Source organism: Dendrobium catenatum, unplaced genomic scaffold, assembly GCF_001605985.2.
Source record: "Dendrobium catenatum unplaced genomic scaffold, ASM160598v2 fragScaff_scaffold_393, whole genome shotgun sequence".
In the NCBI taxonomy this organism is placed as follows: domain Eukaryota; kingdom Viridiplantae; phylum Streptophyta; class Magnoliopsida; order Asparagales; family Orchidaceae; genus Dendrobium; species Dendrobium catenatum.
In genome coordinates this window covers 3,390-20,490 of record NW_021318855.1, presented here as the reverse complement: position 1 = coordinate 20,490, position 17,101 = coordinate 3,390, and the positions used below count along the sequence as shown (strand labels likewise).

Below are 17,101 nucleotides of genomic sequence, written 5' to 3'. Positions count from 1 at the left end.
CTAAGCTTTTACAAAGTGGCTTGGTTGAGTCAATGCTTTTAAGAAGAATGTTTTATAACTTCTCAGTCTTCACCGTGCTTCTCATTTTGCACACAGACATAGCTGAGTATTTATAGTATATTTTTTAATGGTTAATACCTCAACAATAATTTTTTACATTTATCTCAAATTGACTCAAACTTTCTCCTTCTATCATTACTAAGAATGCCTTGTTCTAAAGTAGGCAATATCTTTGAAGTCTCTATCATTAGCAAGAATGACTTTTGCTTTTCTTATATTGGCTGTTGAGGTTGCATACACTACTTGGAAGGCTAGCAGAAAGCAAGTTGGCGATTTGATTCCACCTACGATCACAAAGATGAAACGGGTGATCCCATTCCCTTTGTATTCGTTGTTGGATCTGGAAAGGTAAGACCATGGCCATTTCTTGCGCTCTTTTCATTGTCCTCATGATAATGCTAGGTGGAGCTAAACTCCTACACTTGGTTTCTAAAAAACTTCACTCTCATTAAAAACAAGTTGCACATACTATTTATACACAATTGAGTTGACACTTCAGTTTTTTGAGATGGCTTTCTCACTGCTTCTTAAAGCATATTTTTTAACCCAAACAAAACCTTCATACAACACAATAAAAATGAATGAAAAGTCATAATTCATAAAACTGATCTGAAATAGTTGGAAAATGGCTGTTGATTATGATTTGTTACTGGTTGAAAATCACCTTTGTACAGGATCAGATGGCATGGCTTTGCTTCAATACTTCCCTAAGATCTAACTTCCTATTTGCAAAACCTTTACGGCAATTTCCAGGTTATCTCAGGTATTGAAGCAGCTATAAAGACAATGAAAGTAGGAGGCCTTCGTCGTGTTGTCATTCCACCATCACAGGGATATCAGAACACATCACAGGAACCTATTCCTCCAAATGTAAGCCTTGGTGTTCCTTTACTTGGTCATTTCTTTTCAAATTTTTAGGACATTAGGTGGGATCTATAATGTTTTCTGTTCACATACCAGCATATCATGCTATATGATGCCATTAAGGTTTCGTTTGAGACAGTTTTTTTGCTACTTTATAAAAATGTTTTTTAGTACAAAATTTTTTAATTCAAAAAATTTTTATACTAAAAAAGTATTTTAGAAAAATGCAAAGAAGTTGTCCTAAACAAAACCTAAGTTGCGACTCATGTCATTATGATAGACTACTGATTTATGCTTTGATGCAAACAAGTGGTGTTTTGTTGTAATTTATTTGAAGTAGTTAGATAACTAAATTCTCCAAGTTTCTCTCTTTTTGTACAGTTTTTTGATCGGCAGAGGTTGTTCACAACAATCTTCAATCCAACCAGAATTGCCAATGGGGAAGGTTCCACGCTTGGCACACTTATCTTCGACATCGAACTCCTCAGCCTGCGGTCTCCCTGAGATTCGATAAATTATTCTGTGCGGATATTGGATGCCGTTTGGAGGCCAATCAGAATGCACCACGTCATTTTTTTAGTCGGTATCAGTGCTGGGTACTACTGGGTACCATGTCATGTGGCGCATTCTGATTGACCTTCGAATTATCCGATGTCCGCACATAATAATTTCTCGTGAAATCAGTTCTTGCTTGTTTTCTTTGTTTGCTTTTATCTAGTGTTGTTGAGAGGACCCAATCTGCTGTTTCATAATACAATTTTATGCATTATTCCATTATGGTGGATATCCAATTGTTGGCTCTTCAATGTATAGAACGATACATTTGAGCTTTTAAGTGAACATATAACTAAATATTTTTATATTTATTTATATACATCTTAATTTTTAAATGACATAAAAATATCATTAATATTTATTTTTTAAAGAGAATATATTTTTTTGATATATTGTTTTATGTATTGAGATATTAATATATTATAAAATAGATAATATAGATTTATGGTATTAGGCATATAAACACATACAAAATTCTCTCAAAATTTCAATTCAATGTTGATCAACTAAACTATAGTTATATTTTGCTTCTCATAATTTTATTAGCTAAAACAATGGAGCTAAGTAAGAATTCATCTGAGTGGCTCAAGCCTTAAGTTAGCCCAATAAAGGAAAAAAGTGTAGGCATCCAATTTGACTATTCTAATTCTGCTAGCACCTATACCATTACAAAATCGTTTGTTTAGATACTTAGGACACATTGTCACATTATAGACTTATATAAGATATATTCTTCTAATGTCTCAATCATTATTAGTCTCAGGGCTTCGTTTGGGTGATATTCATAATATTTTTTAAAATAATTTTTTAATATAAAAAATTTTTTAACAAAAAATTTTGTACTCAAAAGCTGCTTTATAAAGCATTAAGAACGAAGCCTAAATTTTATAGCAAAAACTCTCCTCTTATTAATAAAATAAATGATTAAAAGGGTTCAAATGATCAAAATATTTTCAAAAATCTTTAAAAAAAAAAAAAAATTCTAGCTCTCTACATATTTGGTGCTAATCTCATTAGCATAATTCTCTTTGAGTTTAGACTAATATTTATGCATGCATACCATAAAGCATAAATCTTTCATAATCTTTCTTTTTATTCAATTTCAAATATAACTTTTATTTCCTCTTTACGCAAAAACATTTAAAATAATAATAACTAAATTACATTTATAAATATTCAGAACTAAATAACTATATAAAAATTACAATAACTTAAATTTATAATTAATATTCATAACATAATCACTAAATTACAGTTACTAACTAAATTACATTTACTTTCATAACAATTAATAACTAATTTATCTTTTATAAAAAAATTTAATATTTAATATATAAATTACTTTCATAACAATTAATAACCCTAAAAAATTAATCTTTTTTTTTTAAATTAAAATTTCTATTTGTCAGATCTTAACTTTCTGCTAAAAATCATGATATAGTACCTTAAATTAAGTTTAGTTAAAAAAAAAATACAACTACTCAAAATAATATGTGAAGCTATTCTTCAAAAAATTCATATTAATTCGGTCTAAATAATTAAGACAGTTTAAAATTTTAAATTTAAGATCTTTCTGCTTCTTCCGCTTATTTGGTTCATACACATGCATGCTCCTTTTTATAATTTGACCCCATCCAAATTAGAAATTAATCTAATAATCAAAATAACATATTAATACTAGTCAATATCTTTACATGGCAGAAGATCACAAAAATAATACAACAATTTTTAACTTATTATTTGTATTATGGAGGCCATTGGATTGAGTCAAAGTGACTGAATGTTGGCCAAGTAAATTGTAATTGTAATTGTAATTTTATTAAATTTAAATTTGAATTTGAAGTTGATATAATATATAATTAGCTATTAATAAAATAATTGCCTTTTAAGTAATTGAACATTGTTATTCCCAAAAGTATATGCCATTTTAGCATATCACAAAAAGTAAATATTATTTGCTAACTCATAATTATATTTGTTGGGTCCTCGAATATTCACGACAATAGAAAAATATAAAGTTTAACGTCTTAGTTTTCTATGAAGATCCAGTACACAATAAAAAAAAAAAGAGAGGGTGTAGCGTTCATAAGAGACACTAAAGTTTTTACGTGAAAACCCCTGAAAATGAGAAAAAAACCACAAGGCATGGCCTAATTTGAATGAATCAACCAGTGTTTGCAGTCAATTACAAATGAGGCCCTTCATTGGGGGAAGACCTTAGTTTGATGTAAAAAAATATACATCATATAGAGTGCATTACATGGTGGGATTAGAAGAATTAGTATTGACATGTTTGTTTAGTCGGCAGGATCATAGTCGGTGGACGATATAGGTCAGAAAGACCCTAGTCAATTGACAATGATCGGAAGGACTGTAGTCAGCGAGTGACAGAGGTCGGAAGGATCATAGTCGATAGGCTTGTGGTAAGAAAGACTATTGTCGGCGATGGAGGTCAAAAGAACCATAGTTGGGTGAAAGGTGGTTGGAAGGACTGTAGTTAGTGGGCAACATACATTAGAAGGATCGTAGTTGGCGGGCGATAATGGTCAGAATGTCTATTGATTGGTGACGAAGGTCGCTGTAGTTGGCAGGTGACAATGATTAGAAAGACTATCACATGGTGATGATGTTAGAAGGATTGTAGATGGTGGGTGACAGTAGTCAGAAAGAATGATGTCTTGTGATGGAGGTTGGAAGGACCGTAGTCGGCGAGCGACAATAAAGAATGTTGTCTGGCTACAGAGGTCAGAAGGACCATAGTTGGCCGGTGACGAATGCCAGAAGGATCGTAGTAGGCGTGCAATACTGGTTAGAAAGATCATTGTCTGGCGACAGAGGCCAGAAGAACTGTGGTCAGCGAACGATAGTTGTTAGAAAGATTGTTGTCTAACGACGGAGGTCGAAAGAATCGTAGTCGGCAAGTTACAATAGTTAGAAAGATCGTTTTCTAACGACGGTGGTCAGAAGGTTCGTAATCGATGGGGGAAAGAGGTTAGAAGGATTGTAATCGGCGATAAACAGTTGTCAGAAAGACCGTAGCCTACAAGCGATGGTGGTAAAAAAGATAGTTGTCTGGCGACGAATGTCCAAAGGATCATAGTCGATGAACAATAGTGGTTAGAAAAACTGTTGTCTGGTGACAGATGCCAGAAGGACCGTAGTCAGTACCGACGAAGGTTAGAAGGATCATAGTCGGCAGACAACAGTTGTTAGAAAGACCATTATCTAGTGACTGAGGTCGGAAGGGCCATAGTCAGTGGGTGATAGTGGTCAGAAGATTGTTGTATTACGATGGAGGTTGCAATGACTGTAGTTAGCTGGCGATGGAGTTCAGAAGGATCGTAGTTGGCGAGTGATAGTGGTCAGAAAGACAACCGTTGGGTGACGGAGGTTGGAAGGACTATATATAGTTGGTGGGCGACAATGGTTAGAAAGACCATTGTCTAGTGATAGAGGTTGGAAGGATTGTAATATTTAGGCGATAGTGGTCAGAAAGATAGTTGTCTGGTGACAGATGTCAAAAATATTGTAGTCGACTGGCGATGGAGGTCAGAAGGGCCATAGTCGGCATGTGACAGTGGTCAGAAAGACCGTTATCTAGAGATGGAGGTTAGAAGGACTAACGACAGTCGATGACTGAGTGTAAATCCGATGTTAGGTGGTGGCTCGATGTAAGTTCAACAATAGTTCGTGGCCAGGCAGAAGTCCATCACAAGTTCGATGATGGTAAGTTGTCGGGCGGCAGCCGAGGAGGAGCTTGGTGGCAACAGAGAAATCAAATTTCTCTTGTTCTCATCTATTCTTTATCTTTCTTGCTCCCCTGCTTCCTCCCCTGGTCCTCTCTTCTCCTTCAATGAAGAATTAGATGTCTATTTATAGTTTTATAAGAGTGACATGACTAGTAAATAAGGAGAAGATCAAAGGCACATTGAGAGTGGTTTGAATGGACGGTTGATATCGATTCCCTTGATAATGAACCATTTATTAAGTAATTCAATGATCTTGGGCTCATTGGTTTCGTCTCGTTGAGATGCTCGATTCAATTATAAGCATGTAATATTTGGAAATTGTTTGGTCATTCAATTTATAGTTTGAACCTTCAAAATGTATTTCGGGTCTTCAAATTGGACCAATTTGGGCTTGGATTGAGTCGAGTTTGACGTTGTTGGGTTCATCTTTTCGAGAAGTTTAGTTTGACTATAAGTTTGCTAAAATTAGAGTTTATATGGCCCCAAATTTAATTTTGAAAGTTTGCAATGCGCTTTGGTCTCGAGATTTGTGCTTGATCAAGATAAATTTTTGATAATATATCAATATTATATGTCATTATAAGCTATTAAATTAAATGAATTTAAATTTGGGTCATGGGCTGTTATAGAATGCATAAAATATCTAAAAAATTACATTAATAAAACCAATATGACAAAAAACTTTTATTTTTTGTAATCTTTATCAACTAATTCCCCTATGAGCTGCCAAATGGACTGTCCATCCAAGCACAAGCTGCCATACAGTAAGAGCATAGTTTTTATTTTATTTTATTTACCTGGAAAATTGAAATAATGTAATTCTTTATTTTTTATAAAATAATCACATAAGCAAAAATACAAGCATGCATAAAATCTCCAAAATTTGGAATTTTAATAAGGTTAGAAAATATGCTTAAAAAATTAATGAATTTATAATGATTGAATGTAGTTTAGAAAAATATTAATTTTTAACTTCAAATGCTTTCATAGTTCTAAAAAAAAAATCAAAATAATTTTTTTTTAATATTTATTTTTCATCTATAAATTATTAAGTCAGCCCGACAAAATCAAAGCATTATTTCCAAAGCATTCAAGCACATAGGGAATTATGTAAATTATTTTTAAATATAAACATATAAATACAAATTAGATAATAAATTATAAAGCCCAAAATAAAATATAGAGTTATTTTGAAGCTTCATTTTCATTTCATTAAAGTTGGCCATTACAAAAACTTCTTAAATAAAAATTAACAATATATATAATATTTTGATTATTTCATCTTAAAAACCCATTTCAAAAATATTTTTATATTATTATTATTATTTCGGCTTTAGGGATGTTTAAAAACGATCAGGTTTCAAGCAGGTATCATATGGGTAACAGATTCTGAAATAACCCGCGACCGTTGAGGCTTTGCTTCCCTACCTGTTAAGTTCTTGTTTGTTTTGTTGATAAAGAAAACCAGGTATGCTTGGCTTGAGGCCTCCCAAAAAGCTGGGTTTCCTTCCAAACGGTTCGTGTTGCTTCCGCTCTTATGATTTCCATCTCGCAATTCTTCTCGATTCCCGTGTTATTGGAGGAATTGGGTTTTTTCATCTGGATTTGAAGTTTTATTGGCTTATTATGCGGAAAAGTTTTCTGAGTTAGTTGCAGAACTTGCTTTCTAATTCTGATTAAGAATGGGTTTTGCTATTGTAGGGCATATTAGTTTTACTTACATTTAGGAGCAAGGATTTAATTAAGGCTTGAATAGTTTTCTTCTGGAGTGCAGAAGCTATTGGTGCCTGTTTTTCCCCCAAATTTTGATAAATTCTAGTAGTAGGCTGATTCTTGATTTACTAGGAAGTATTTAAGGCCCAGTTGAAAGCTATTTATTGCTCAATTTGTTATCACTAGTGTTATTTTTTTTAACATGGAATAAATCTGGATGTGCTGTTAGCTTTCATCTGGTTCTATGTGCTTGGCTGTTGTAGGTTTTCTTGTTTATTTATTTTAGTTATGGAAGCGCTGTTAGTTTTAGTGCATAATTCTGAAGGAGGTCTGCAATGTGTTTTCTTTAAGTTTTTTCAAACTTGTTCATTTTATGTTTATATAATTTCCATCAGTAATTATTGAAGATGCTTCCATGTTGTATATTATTTCTGTTTTTATTAATGTTGATTATGTGTAAATTCAGTTCCATCAGCGGCAAAATTGTGTAGTGTTGTTTCCCCCCCTAAAAAAATTAAAACTCGTAGTTTAGTAAGGATTATTTGTAATCTGCTCCCCTGAATTTTATTTGTTGCCCCAAGCTGACATTTTTTTCACGCAATTTGCCATCGAAAAGCCTCTTAACCTCTTGTTATTTTCATCCAATTGTGTTGAACTTTTCTAAACTAACAAATAAGTTTGTGAAAAGCGATTATGTGCAAAATAAATTATTTTTGCACCCTTATATATATTTTTATTTTTTTTATAAATTTGACACTTGCCCCCTGAGAACTAAGCCTGGTTCCACCCCTGAGTTCCATTACTCCTGAAATATTGTCGATCTGTTTTGCTTGTTTAATTTTTCTATAAATAATCAAGTTCAATCCAACTGGTGTAGTTTCTGTGATGATTTTTTTTTCCTATAGGCTGTAATTGATTTGGCTATGTTTTTTTATGATTGATTCGTTGTTTCTTTAGTAGGATTGGGGTGATAGTTTCTGTGGTGGATTCAACATTTGAACCATCAGATCCTTTTTTGCCCCCTTTCCCATGCCATTTACTGATTTCCTTTTAACCTTGACTGGCTTGGTTCTGATTTTCTGGGTAATATAACTGGCTTGAAAGCAATAAAGTCTACTGGAAGTTTTGTAATCATGAACCATGTAATTCAGGAAATATGTTGATTTATTTATTTATTTTTGAATGTCTGGATTGCTTCCCTTATATCATATGTCCCTTCACATTATTTTTCTTTCTGACTCATGCATTCTTTTATCTTTATCTAGTTTTACAAATAGCGAGAATTGCGTCCTCTCTTCGCCCGGTAAAGAAAATTTGGTAATTACCAATGCTTCACTGAGATAGCATGTCTGAACGACAAGAATATGCTCGTGAAAGCTCCAGCTCAAGTCAGGACCGTGAGCATGAGATGACAATTGCCCAAATCTTATCGGATGAAAATCACAAAGTCAATAGAAGCCTTGGGAAGCGTTTATCTCACTTGAATTCCATCAAAGTAGGATTCTCTGCTTGTATTAACCAAACCTCCATATAAACAACACTTAAATTCTTATTGCTGCGTATCTTTATAATAACATTGCTTCAGTTATGTCATTTTGAATTTGATAATGGCAAAGATTTCTTTTGTTCTTATTTTTTTATTTCAATTAGGCTTCTTCTTTAAGATCCATTTTACTTTACTTTTTAGTTGTATTTGTTTCTTTATTTCCATTGCAATCATGGGATATTTGTCTTCATATGCATCCTTTAAGTTGTTTTTTTATTTCTTCCGAACCTTTAGTTTAAGGGACATACTTTATCTAGTTAAATTGGAAAGCCAATTATATTTCATTATTTTGTTACTAGTTGTTGCAAAAAATAAATGATAAATCACCCTTTTTAATGTCAATTTAGGGAGAAATTATTTTGTTCAGAGACTGGATGCAGTACGCTGTCTAGAGACCAACCAGAATGCGCCACATCAGTAGTACCGAGCCGTGGTACGGAGCAAGGGGCGACGTGGCAAGGGGCGACGTGGCGCATTCTGGTTGGTCTCCGGACGGTGTTCGACGTCCGGGCAGAATAAATAATCCAATTTAGGTGGTATGGAAACATTATGTTTCAATTTATATGGTTGGGGAGTTGGATAATACATAAGGATGCATATAAGCAAAACATTTATTTTGATCAATAGATTAATTTTATTGGTAAGCGACTTTAGCAATTCTGTCATATTAAACCCACCGATATTAAAGATAAGTGGTGGTTGAGATAGCTTTAGGGCTTTATCTTTAAGCTTGATTTTTTTTATTGTAATTACGATGATATAATTTTGAAGTCTCATTCTTTTGTCATGATTTCCTATTAACTATAATATTTGTGTAGACATGCCAGATAAACATTTCAGGAAATATAAGCATTTGCAAATAAGCATCTCCTTTGTACTGTTTATGGGGTTTTCTTCTGTCTTTACTACTTTAGTCCATTATGGTGATTCAACACTGTTGTCTGCTGTTACTTATGAATGTTGATGCTCTATTAGCACTAATCTACACTTCTCTTGTTTTGAATACTCATACATAGAGATTGCAACATTACAGCTTACTCCTCGAATTAATGGAAAAATACCAGACATTAATAATGCAACTTTGGACCATGAAAGGCTCTCCGAGAGGTAATCAAAATTTTTGTTGGTTAATTTTTGTCCTTCACATTATGTTTTTAGTTCTTAATTGGCATTAGCTAACTTCAAGTGCATAGCAGCACAACTTCAATTATGATATATGTGCAAATAACATCTCTAGAGAGCAAGATGCAGAATGCAATCTTCAGTTGTATGAACAAAATTAAGTTTGCTATAGAGTGACGAAACTGTATAGCTAATTAGAAGATATTTTTTTGATGATGAGGCTATGTAAAAGACACGGCTCAATGACGATCAACTATCTCGGAAAGCATGTTGTCGCCTTGAGAAATATTTCATTATATCAAAAAGCATGCAAGTGTCTCGACAAGCGTGTAATTACGTCGAAAAACATACTATTATCTTGAAATAATAATAATAATAAAAAATAATGTATATGGAAAAAATATGCAAATGTGCTAGGAAAATGCATAAAAAGTATGGAAGTGTCTCACGTGAGTACATAAAAAAAGCACTCAAATACATGAAAGTGGACAAATACGCCATACAAATGCAAAAAAAAAGGTGAAAGTACATCACATGAGCATATCGAAAAACATGCAAATATATTGAAAACATGTGAATGCACTGTGCAAATGCAACGAAGTGCATGTGAATATTGTAAATTCATCGAAAATAATTAAGAACCCCCTTATGTGCTCGACAAACGTGGTAGTCACTTTAATAAAAAGTTTGAGAATACTACGCCGGGTGAAAAACAAGTTGAACTGCATTGCTTTTTTAAATTGAACTTAAAGTTCTCGTATGTGCTTCAACCAAATACACTTAACTCCTAAACTCGAGCTTTGAGATTGCTATCCTCAGCCTGCTAACAGAGTTGATGAAGTCGAAAATATCAGAGTGAAAATATTTAAACTCTCCGATGATGATGGTGTTTAAAGTAAATCTTAACCGAATGGATCAATTCTCAAAATCTATTTTTCAGATTGCAAATACAATTATTTTTAAGTGACTTCAATGTCATCTCAAAGATGGTCATATTGAAAGTGAATATCAAGCAGAAATGTCACTTTTTAAAAATGATTTTTTTTTTCATCGCCAATAGAAATATTTTTAAATGATTTTAATGTTACCCTGATGATGATCGTATCGACAGAAAATGTTAATCGGAGGAGATTACATGCATGATTTTCAAAATGCTGCCAAATTCCAAAGTTAATAACTCGGGACTTAAATTCCAATAAAATTTTAAATTTTAACTTTTATCAAAATTCAAAATATTTCTTGTAAAATCTATTCCCTTAAAGTTTAAAGCAAAAATTATTTTATTTTCTGCAACCGTTTGTCGAGGGTGATAAATTTGAGAATAATCTTAACTTACAAAGAGTAAATATCTTATTAAGCGTATTGTTAAGATTCATTTTAAATAATCTCCCGTTAATTAAGGACGTGATGTGCTCTCTAACTGATGGTTGTGTCATCAAATGACATAGCATGTAAATGGTTATGATCGGGACCCTCTGAATGGGTGGTTTTGTCGTGGAAAAATACTATTAAATTAAAGTCATGGCTAGAGGCCGCAAGTTCCTTGATGGCTAAAGATTTTTGAGTAATGAAACATAGAATATACGTGATGGGGCATAAAACCTTCTATTAGTTAAGATTGATTTAAATTTTTCATGTTAGACAAACACTCATTCTAAGTTTACAAGGTACGCTTAAACGATAAGGATTCTTTGGTCATGTTGGATCGACTATCTCCTCTTATTAAGTAGACTAAGGACCATAGTTATTATCGGTAAGCGATGAATCATGAAATCTTGATCAAAGTTTGTCCATCATTACTCCCAATCACCGTCTTTTTAAGTGCATGGGTGGAGAAATTCTATATTCCAATAGTAATTTTTTTGTTACTATATTGCTCGTAATATTTAGTGTTTATCTTAATGACTAACTTTAATTAACAATGTGTTTTCTCTAGATTATTGAGAGAGGGTAATTAATACTATAAGGAAGTTTTTTGCAACCTAAAAACTCTTAAAATTCAGATTATAAAAGTCCCATGAAATGAGAGCATAATCCCTAATTGACTTGGCACATCCATTAAAGCTCTTCCCAATGCGGAGAGATTGGGGCATGCGTGAAGCTGTTGATTTTTTGGAGCCCACAAATTTTTTTTTGTCTTTAAATATCTTATTATAAACCTTGAATTTATCAGCTATAGTAGAATTGATAAAAATCCTGATGCTAACATTATGATTTCCATGAAATTGAAATTCTGCCGCAATTATAGAAACAAAGTGAAATTAAGGGAAGTCAGGCATTTCCTTTTTCCTTTCTCTTCGAGCTCATCATCTTTTTGCTGCTTGGCATATTAAAGTTGAATCTTTGAGAAAGGTGCAGAAAAATGCTGGAGGCTTCTCTTATCACACATATGCTTTTAGGTTTATCCTATGTCATCTTGTTAGGATATTTCAATATTAAATGTGACATATAGCTATTATTACTTTACTCTAGAATCGAATCATGCTTCCATATGCCTGGACCTGATTATTTTTTTGTATAATACATTTTTCAGACTAGCCAACAATAATTGGTTTTAGCTGAATTACGAGTGGAAGGAGATGGAATGCCAGGTTTAATTCACGGCTTATGCCTTCTGTCACCATAATATCTTAGCTTTCATACTTCACAAATCCTTTTTGTACATTTAATAAACCTGCAGCTAAGTTATCAATTTTTAGTCTTCTGTCACCTCTACCAATCATTTGTATCTATTTTCAATGTATTATTAGTGTGTTAAATACAATTTAAGAGCTTATAGCAGACCAGCTATTTCCGTAAATCCTGATTTATCATAGACCAGATGGAGAAGGAGGTTGTGAGAGACAGATATTATTTTCGTAAACTTTTTCCTGCTTGTCTGTGCAGGTTGCCAAATTAATTAAACTTTGTGAAAACATGCAAGCTGGCTTACATCGATGGCGTTCTAATGCCTCTACATCAGTTTTTAAAATAGCTTGAAAAAAGATGGTATCCAATGCACTATCTTCCAATCACTCCTTTTTAATTAGCACTTTTAGAAACTCGTAAAGAGTTAACATCTTCTTAGGGTAGGTGTGCTGATTTTAATGACTGGCAGCATGATCAATAAATTAGGATTTTGCTGGTTATTTATTTGGGTTTCATTCTGGGGCTTTGTTATCCGAATGCGTCACTTGGAGTCATGCACATAGGATTTTGAAAATTAATAGTCAAGTTGAGGAGGGGAACTTTTTCCCAACAAAAAGTCTGCATCTGGTAATGGTGACTAATGTGGGCACTACGGTTTTGTCTGGATTATCTTTTCTGCTGTTAAGATCCATAGCAGTTCATGAAAATGTTATCCTGGCAATTTTTTTTTTCCATGCTTAAACAGTTTTTCTCTAGAAGCTTTATGTAATGTTTATTGTTCGCTAATGTGATTTTAAGAAAACACATACACTGAGAAAATATATGAAAAGGTTTTACCACTTCTACAGCTCGTCTTTTGTCACCGAAATTTTAAGTAAAAAATTTATAGTTTTATAAGTTTTTCTAATTTCTCCCCTCTCAACAATTATGCTGAACTTGCCAAGTCTGGTAATAGGGGAGATCATGTCAACACACTGGCAAAGCAAACAGCAGATCGGGTATGCCTCATATTGTTTTATATACTTTTGTGATTTAGCGTTGCATGCAATGGTATGCATGCATGAGTTTATTTTCCATTGAATAGATCACAACTGATGTAATCTTTTTTCATTATGCCCTCATGTTTTGTATTTGTTCATCCGCCTATTTACCAAAGATCCAACTCAAATGGAACAAATATGCTTCCTTCAAGAGCGATCAAAATCATTAAATCAAAGACCATTGGCCATGGAGCTCATCCCACTGCATTAGGCAAATCCTCTTATTTTACCATTCACTATCTTCTATAGGATTAATATTGTATGGTTTAATTTCAAGTTTCATTCGTCCTATTTGGGCACATTTCTAACTGGTTTTATCATTAGTCCATATCCATATTTGTAGCTTATTTCCCTTTCACAATTATTTTTATTCCCTTGTGTCATGGGTACCAAAAAAAAAGGACATTTTAAACATCCTAAATAACACAAGTAAGGCATCAATCATTAATTTCTTGAAAGGTTAAGGAATAACTTATTTGCAGAAATAATAAACTGATTATGTCATTAATTGGTTAAGTGTAGCTAGAATAAGCAACGGACTTCGTGCTTCACAAACTCTCAAAATTTTCTCACAATTGAACATCATTTCATAGAAAATAGATGAGTAGCATTTTCTATCCACAAGCAATAAAAGAAGCCCCAAGTTTATTTTATTGTCAATTTTCTTAACTACGTTACTTATGCACTCCATATATTAATTATTTTTATTTTTTCTTTTCAACCTTTTTTTGTTTCTTCTTTTAGTTGTCTATTCATTCCTAGTTTTATTTCATATATTAGTTATATAATTATCAACTAACTTGTTAGTAGACTTTGTTGATGCTAAGGCTCGTTTCTTAATTAAACTCTCAATCTCATCATTTACTTCACTCACAATTTATCTTAGTATTAATCAGTAGTAAGATATGAAGAAATCAACCAGCAAATATGTTTGGATTAGAGTTTTGATATGCCAGGGCCCAGATCAACCCAACTAGTCCTGCCCAGACCAACCCAGCCGGTCGGCCCAACCCAGGCTGAACAAGCCATGTGGTTGGGCGGAATCAGGGGTAGTATGAGGGGAAAGTTCGGCTTCCTTTGTGGGGCCTAGAGGAGCTCTTATTCATAATGTAAGAAGAAGAATCAAGGGGGAGCTATTTAGAAAGGTTTTAATTTATGAAATATGGCTGATTTGAAATTAAGAAGATTTTATTTAGGGAAAGAAGGCTGATTTGAATTCAGTATTTCAAATGGAAGTTTGAAGGATTATAACAGGTTATTGAGTTGTTTTACTTTCTTATGAGATTGTGTTTACTGTTGTTCTTTTTGAAGTTGTTCTTAGTGACGGCTAGGATTTGTGAGAGAGTAGATCTACCTCTCGAATAGTAGATCAATTATATCTTTCGTTATTATTCGAGGAGTAATAAAAATCAGCCCCATACTTGTGTTCCTACAATTTATTCTTATCTAATTTGTTGTTTTTGCTTCCAAGTAGCATCAAATTTGTATCAAAGCTAGATTTTGGAGAGATGGCAGCCTGTGTAGAACTATGGTTTCACTCAAAACCATGGTCAAGGCGATATAGGGAGCAGGACTAGGCTACTTGGTGGAGTTGTATAGCCTAGACAAGGTTCGAGATTCGAAGCTGATTGAGGTCCTTGAGTGTGTACATCAGCTTCTGCAGTAGTTTCCTGAGGGTTTTCATCAGCTTAGCAGATTACCGCCACCCAAGGAGCACGAGCATGCCATTACCTTGAAGGAGGATGCTTCTCTTATCAGTGTCGGATTGTACTAATTCCCACAGATTCATAATGATGAGATAGAGAGGCTTATTAGAGAGATGCTTGAGCACAAATTATCATGCCCAGTGTGAGCTCATATTTCAGCCCAATTTTACCAGTGAAAAATAATGACGACAGTTGGAGGTTTTGCGTGGACTATAGGTCCCTAAACAAGGAAACTGTGCTAAACAAATTTCTTATCCTTGTGATTGATGAGCTGTTGGATGAACTATTTGGGGCGATTCTCTTCTCGAAGATTGACCTAAAGTGGGGGTACTACCATATTAGAATGAAGTCAGGGGATGGGATGTGCACAAGATAGCTTTCAGGACTTACGAGAGTCATTGCGAGTTTTTTGTATTGCCTTTTGGCCTTACCAATGCTCCAGCCACTTTTCAGTCCCTCATGAATCAGATTTTTCAATCTTACCTCAGGAAGTTTGTCTTGGTATTCTTTGACGACATCCTGATCTGCAGTTGTACGGAGGCAGAACATGTGGGTCACATGAGGACTGTACTGGAGACTTTGAGGGAGCACCATCTATATACCAACCTAAACAAATGTTCATTTGCACAACCACAAGTGGAGTACCTACGTCATTTTGTGAGCAAAGCAGGGGTAGCAACAAACTAGTTCAAGATTGAGGTTATGTTAGATTAACCTTTACCTAAGAACTTGAATGAGTTGAAAAGGTTCTTAGGTCTCACCGGATACTACTGAAAGTTTGTGCGAGAGTATAGCACGATAGCATGACCACTGATTGCGCAGCTAAAGAAGAACAATTTTGATTGGGGGGAAGTAGCAACATAGGCCTTCAAGCAGCTGAAGAAAGTCACGGCCAACGTGCCAGTATTATCACTTCTTGACTTTAGAAAATCATTTGTGCTGAAGACGGATGCATCAAGATATGAACTAGGGGCAGTACTTTTGTAGGATCATCGACCCATTCCTTATTTCAGCCAGGTGCTCACGACCAGGGCGAGACTCAAGTCTGTATATGAGCTGGAGCTGATGGCGATTGTCTTAGCCATCTAAAAGTGACGAGACTTTATTGTCAGGATAAATCAAAGGAGTTTGAAGTTTCTGTTGGAGCAGAGGATGTGGTGACTGAAGGAGCATCAAGAGGTGGTTACCAAGTTACTATGGATATTATTTTGAGATCCAGTAACTGCCGCAATGATTGTGAGAACAAGGCTACAATGCACTATCAAGGAAGACAGACGAACCACAATTAACAACACTATCAATACTTATGGTCCTAAACTGGGAAGCCCTGAGACAAGAGAGCAAACAAGATGAGGTCTGAGGAAGATTAGAGTCGAGTTATTGCAGGACCCAAATAGTTACCCTGGTTACACGTCGAGGGGCCCCAACTACTACATCAGGGGCGATTCGTTTTGTCGAGGACATTGGGTTACATTCCCAATTGTAGGAGTTTCATGGCAGCACAGTTGGAGGAAACTCAGGAGTTAAGGAGATGTAGAGGACTAGGTGGCGAGATTGATGTGTGCCATGTATTGGGGCCATGACCCCAAGAAGATTAACAACCTTTAACTCTGTCTGAGAGGGTGTGGGAGGAGGTGACGATGAATTTCATTGAGGGTGTCGCGTCATTGAGGGATTTTCTTGAAACTAGTAGGAGTGGGTTGTCGCTGAGCAAGCATGCACACTTAATCTCTTCGAAGCACTTTTGCATCGCAGTCTTTGTGGCTACTGCTTTTATACTAGAGGTGGTTCTCTTACATGAATTTTTATAATCCATTGTGTCAGATAAAGGCAGTGTGTTCCTTAGTCATTTATAGAAGGAGTTGTTCTGTTTATAAGGGATAGTTCTGAAGAAGTGTACATCATACCATCCCCAGGCAGATGGCCAGATGGAGGTGGTTAACATAAGCGTGGAGACCTATTTGCGATGTTTTGTATCAGATACACCAAAGAGTTAGGAAAAGTAGATTGCTTGGGTCGAGTATTGGTACAACGCTTAGTATAATTCAACATCACAGACAACCCTTTTAGGATTCTCTATGAGAGAGATACATATCATTTGATACATTATGTGCATAT

At 34.4% G+C, this 17,101-nt stretch overlaps 2 protein-coding genes across 2 annotated transcripts in view; both read left to right on the top strand.

Moving 5' to 3' along the window:
• Positions 1-1,710, top strand: part of LOC110115065 (peptidyl-prolyl cis-trans isomerase FKBP17-1, chloroplastic) — a 2,330-nt gene extending 620 nt beyond the window's left edge. The window contains exons 2-4 of the mRNA XM_028694115.1: positions 316-408; positions 814-930; positions 1,306-1,710. Of these exons, the coding sequence (XP_028549948.1) occupies positions 316-408; positions 814-930; positions 1,306-1,428 (333 nt within the window). The 3' untranslated portion in view covers positions 1,429-1,710. The remainder of the gene's footprint in view (positions 1-315; positions 409-813; positions 931-1,305) is intronic.
• A 4,901-nt stretch (positions 1,711-6,611) lies between these two features.
• LOC110107508 (OTU domain-containing protein DDB_G0284757) overlaps positions 6,612-17,101 on the top strand; it is a 12,890-nt gene continuing 2,400 nt past the window's right edge. The window contains exons 1-4 of the mRNA XM_028694114.1: positions 6,612-6,744; positions 8,207-8,436; positions 9,521-9,594; positions 13,127-13,235. Of these exons, the coding sequence (XP_028549947.1) occupies positions 8,287-8,436; positions 9,521-9,594; positions 13,127-13,235 (333 nt within the window). The 5' untranslated portion in view covers positions 6,612-6,744; positions 8,207-8,286. The remainder of the gene's footprint in view (positions 6,745-8,206; positions 8,437-9,520; positions 9,595-13,126; positions 13,236-17,101) is intronic.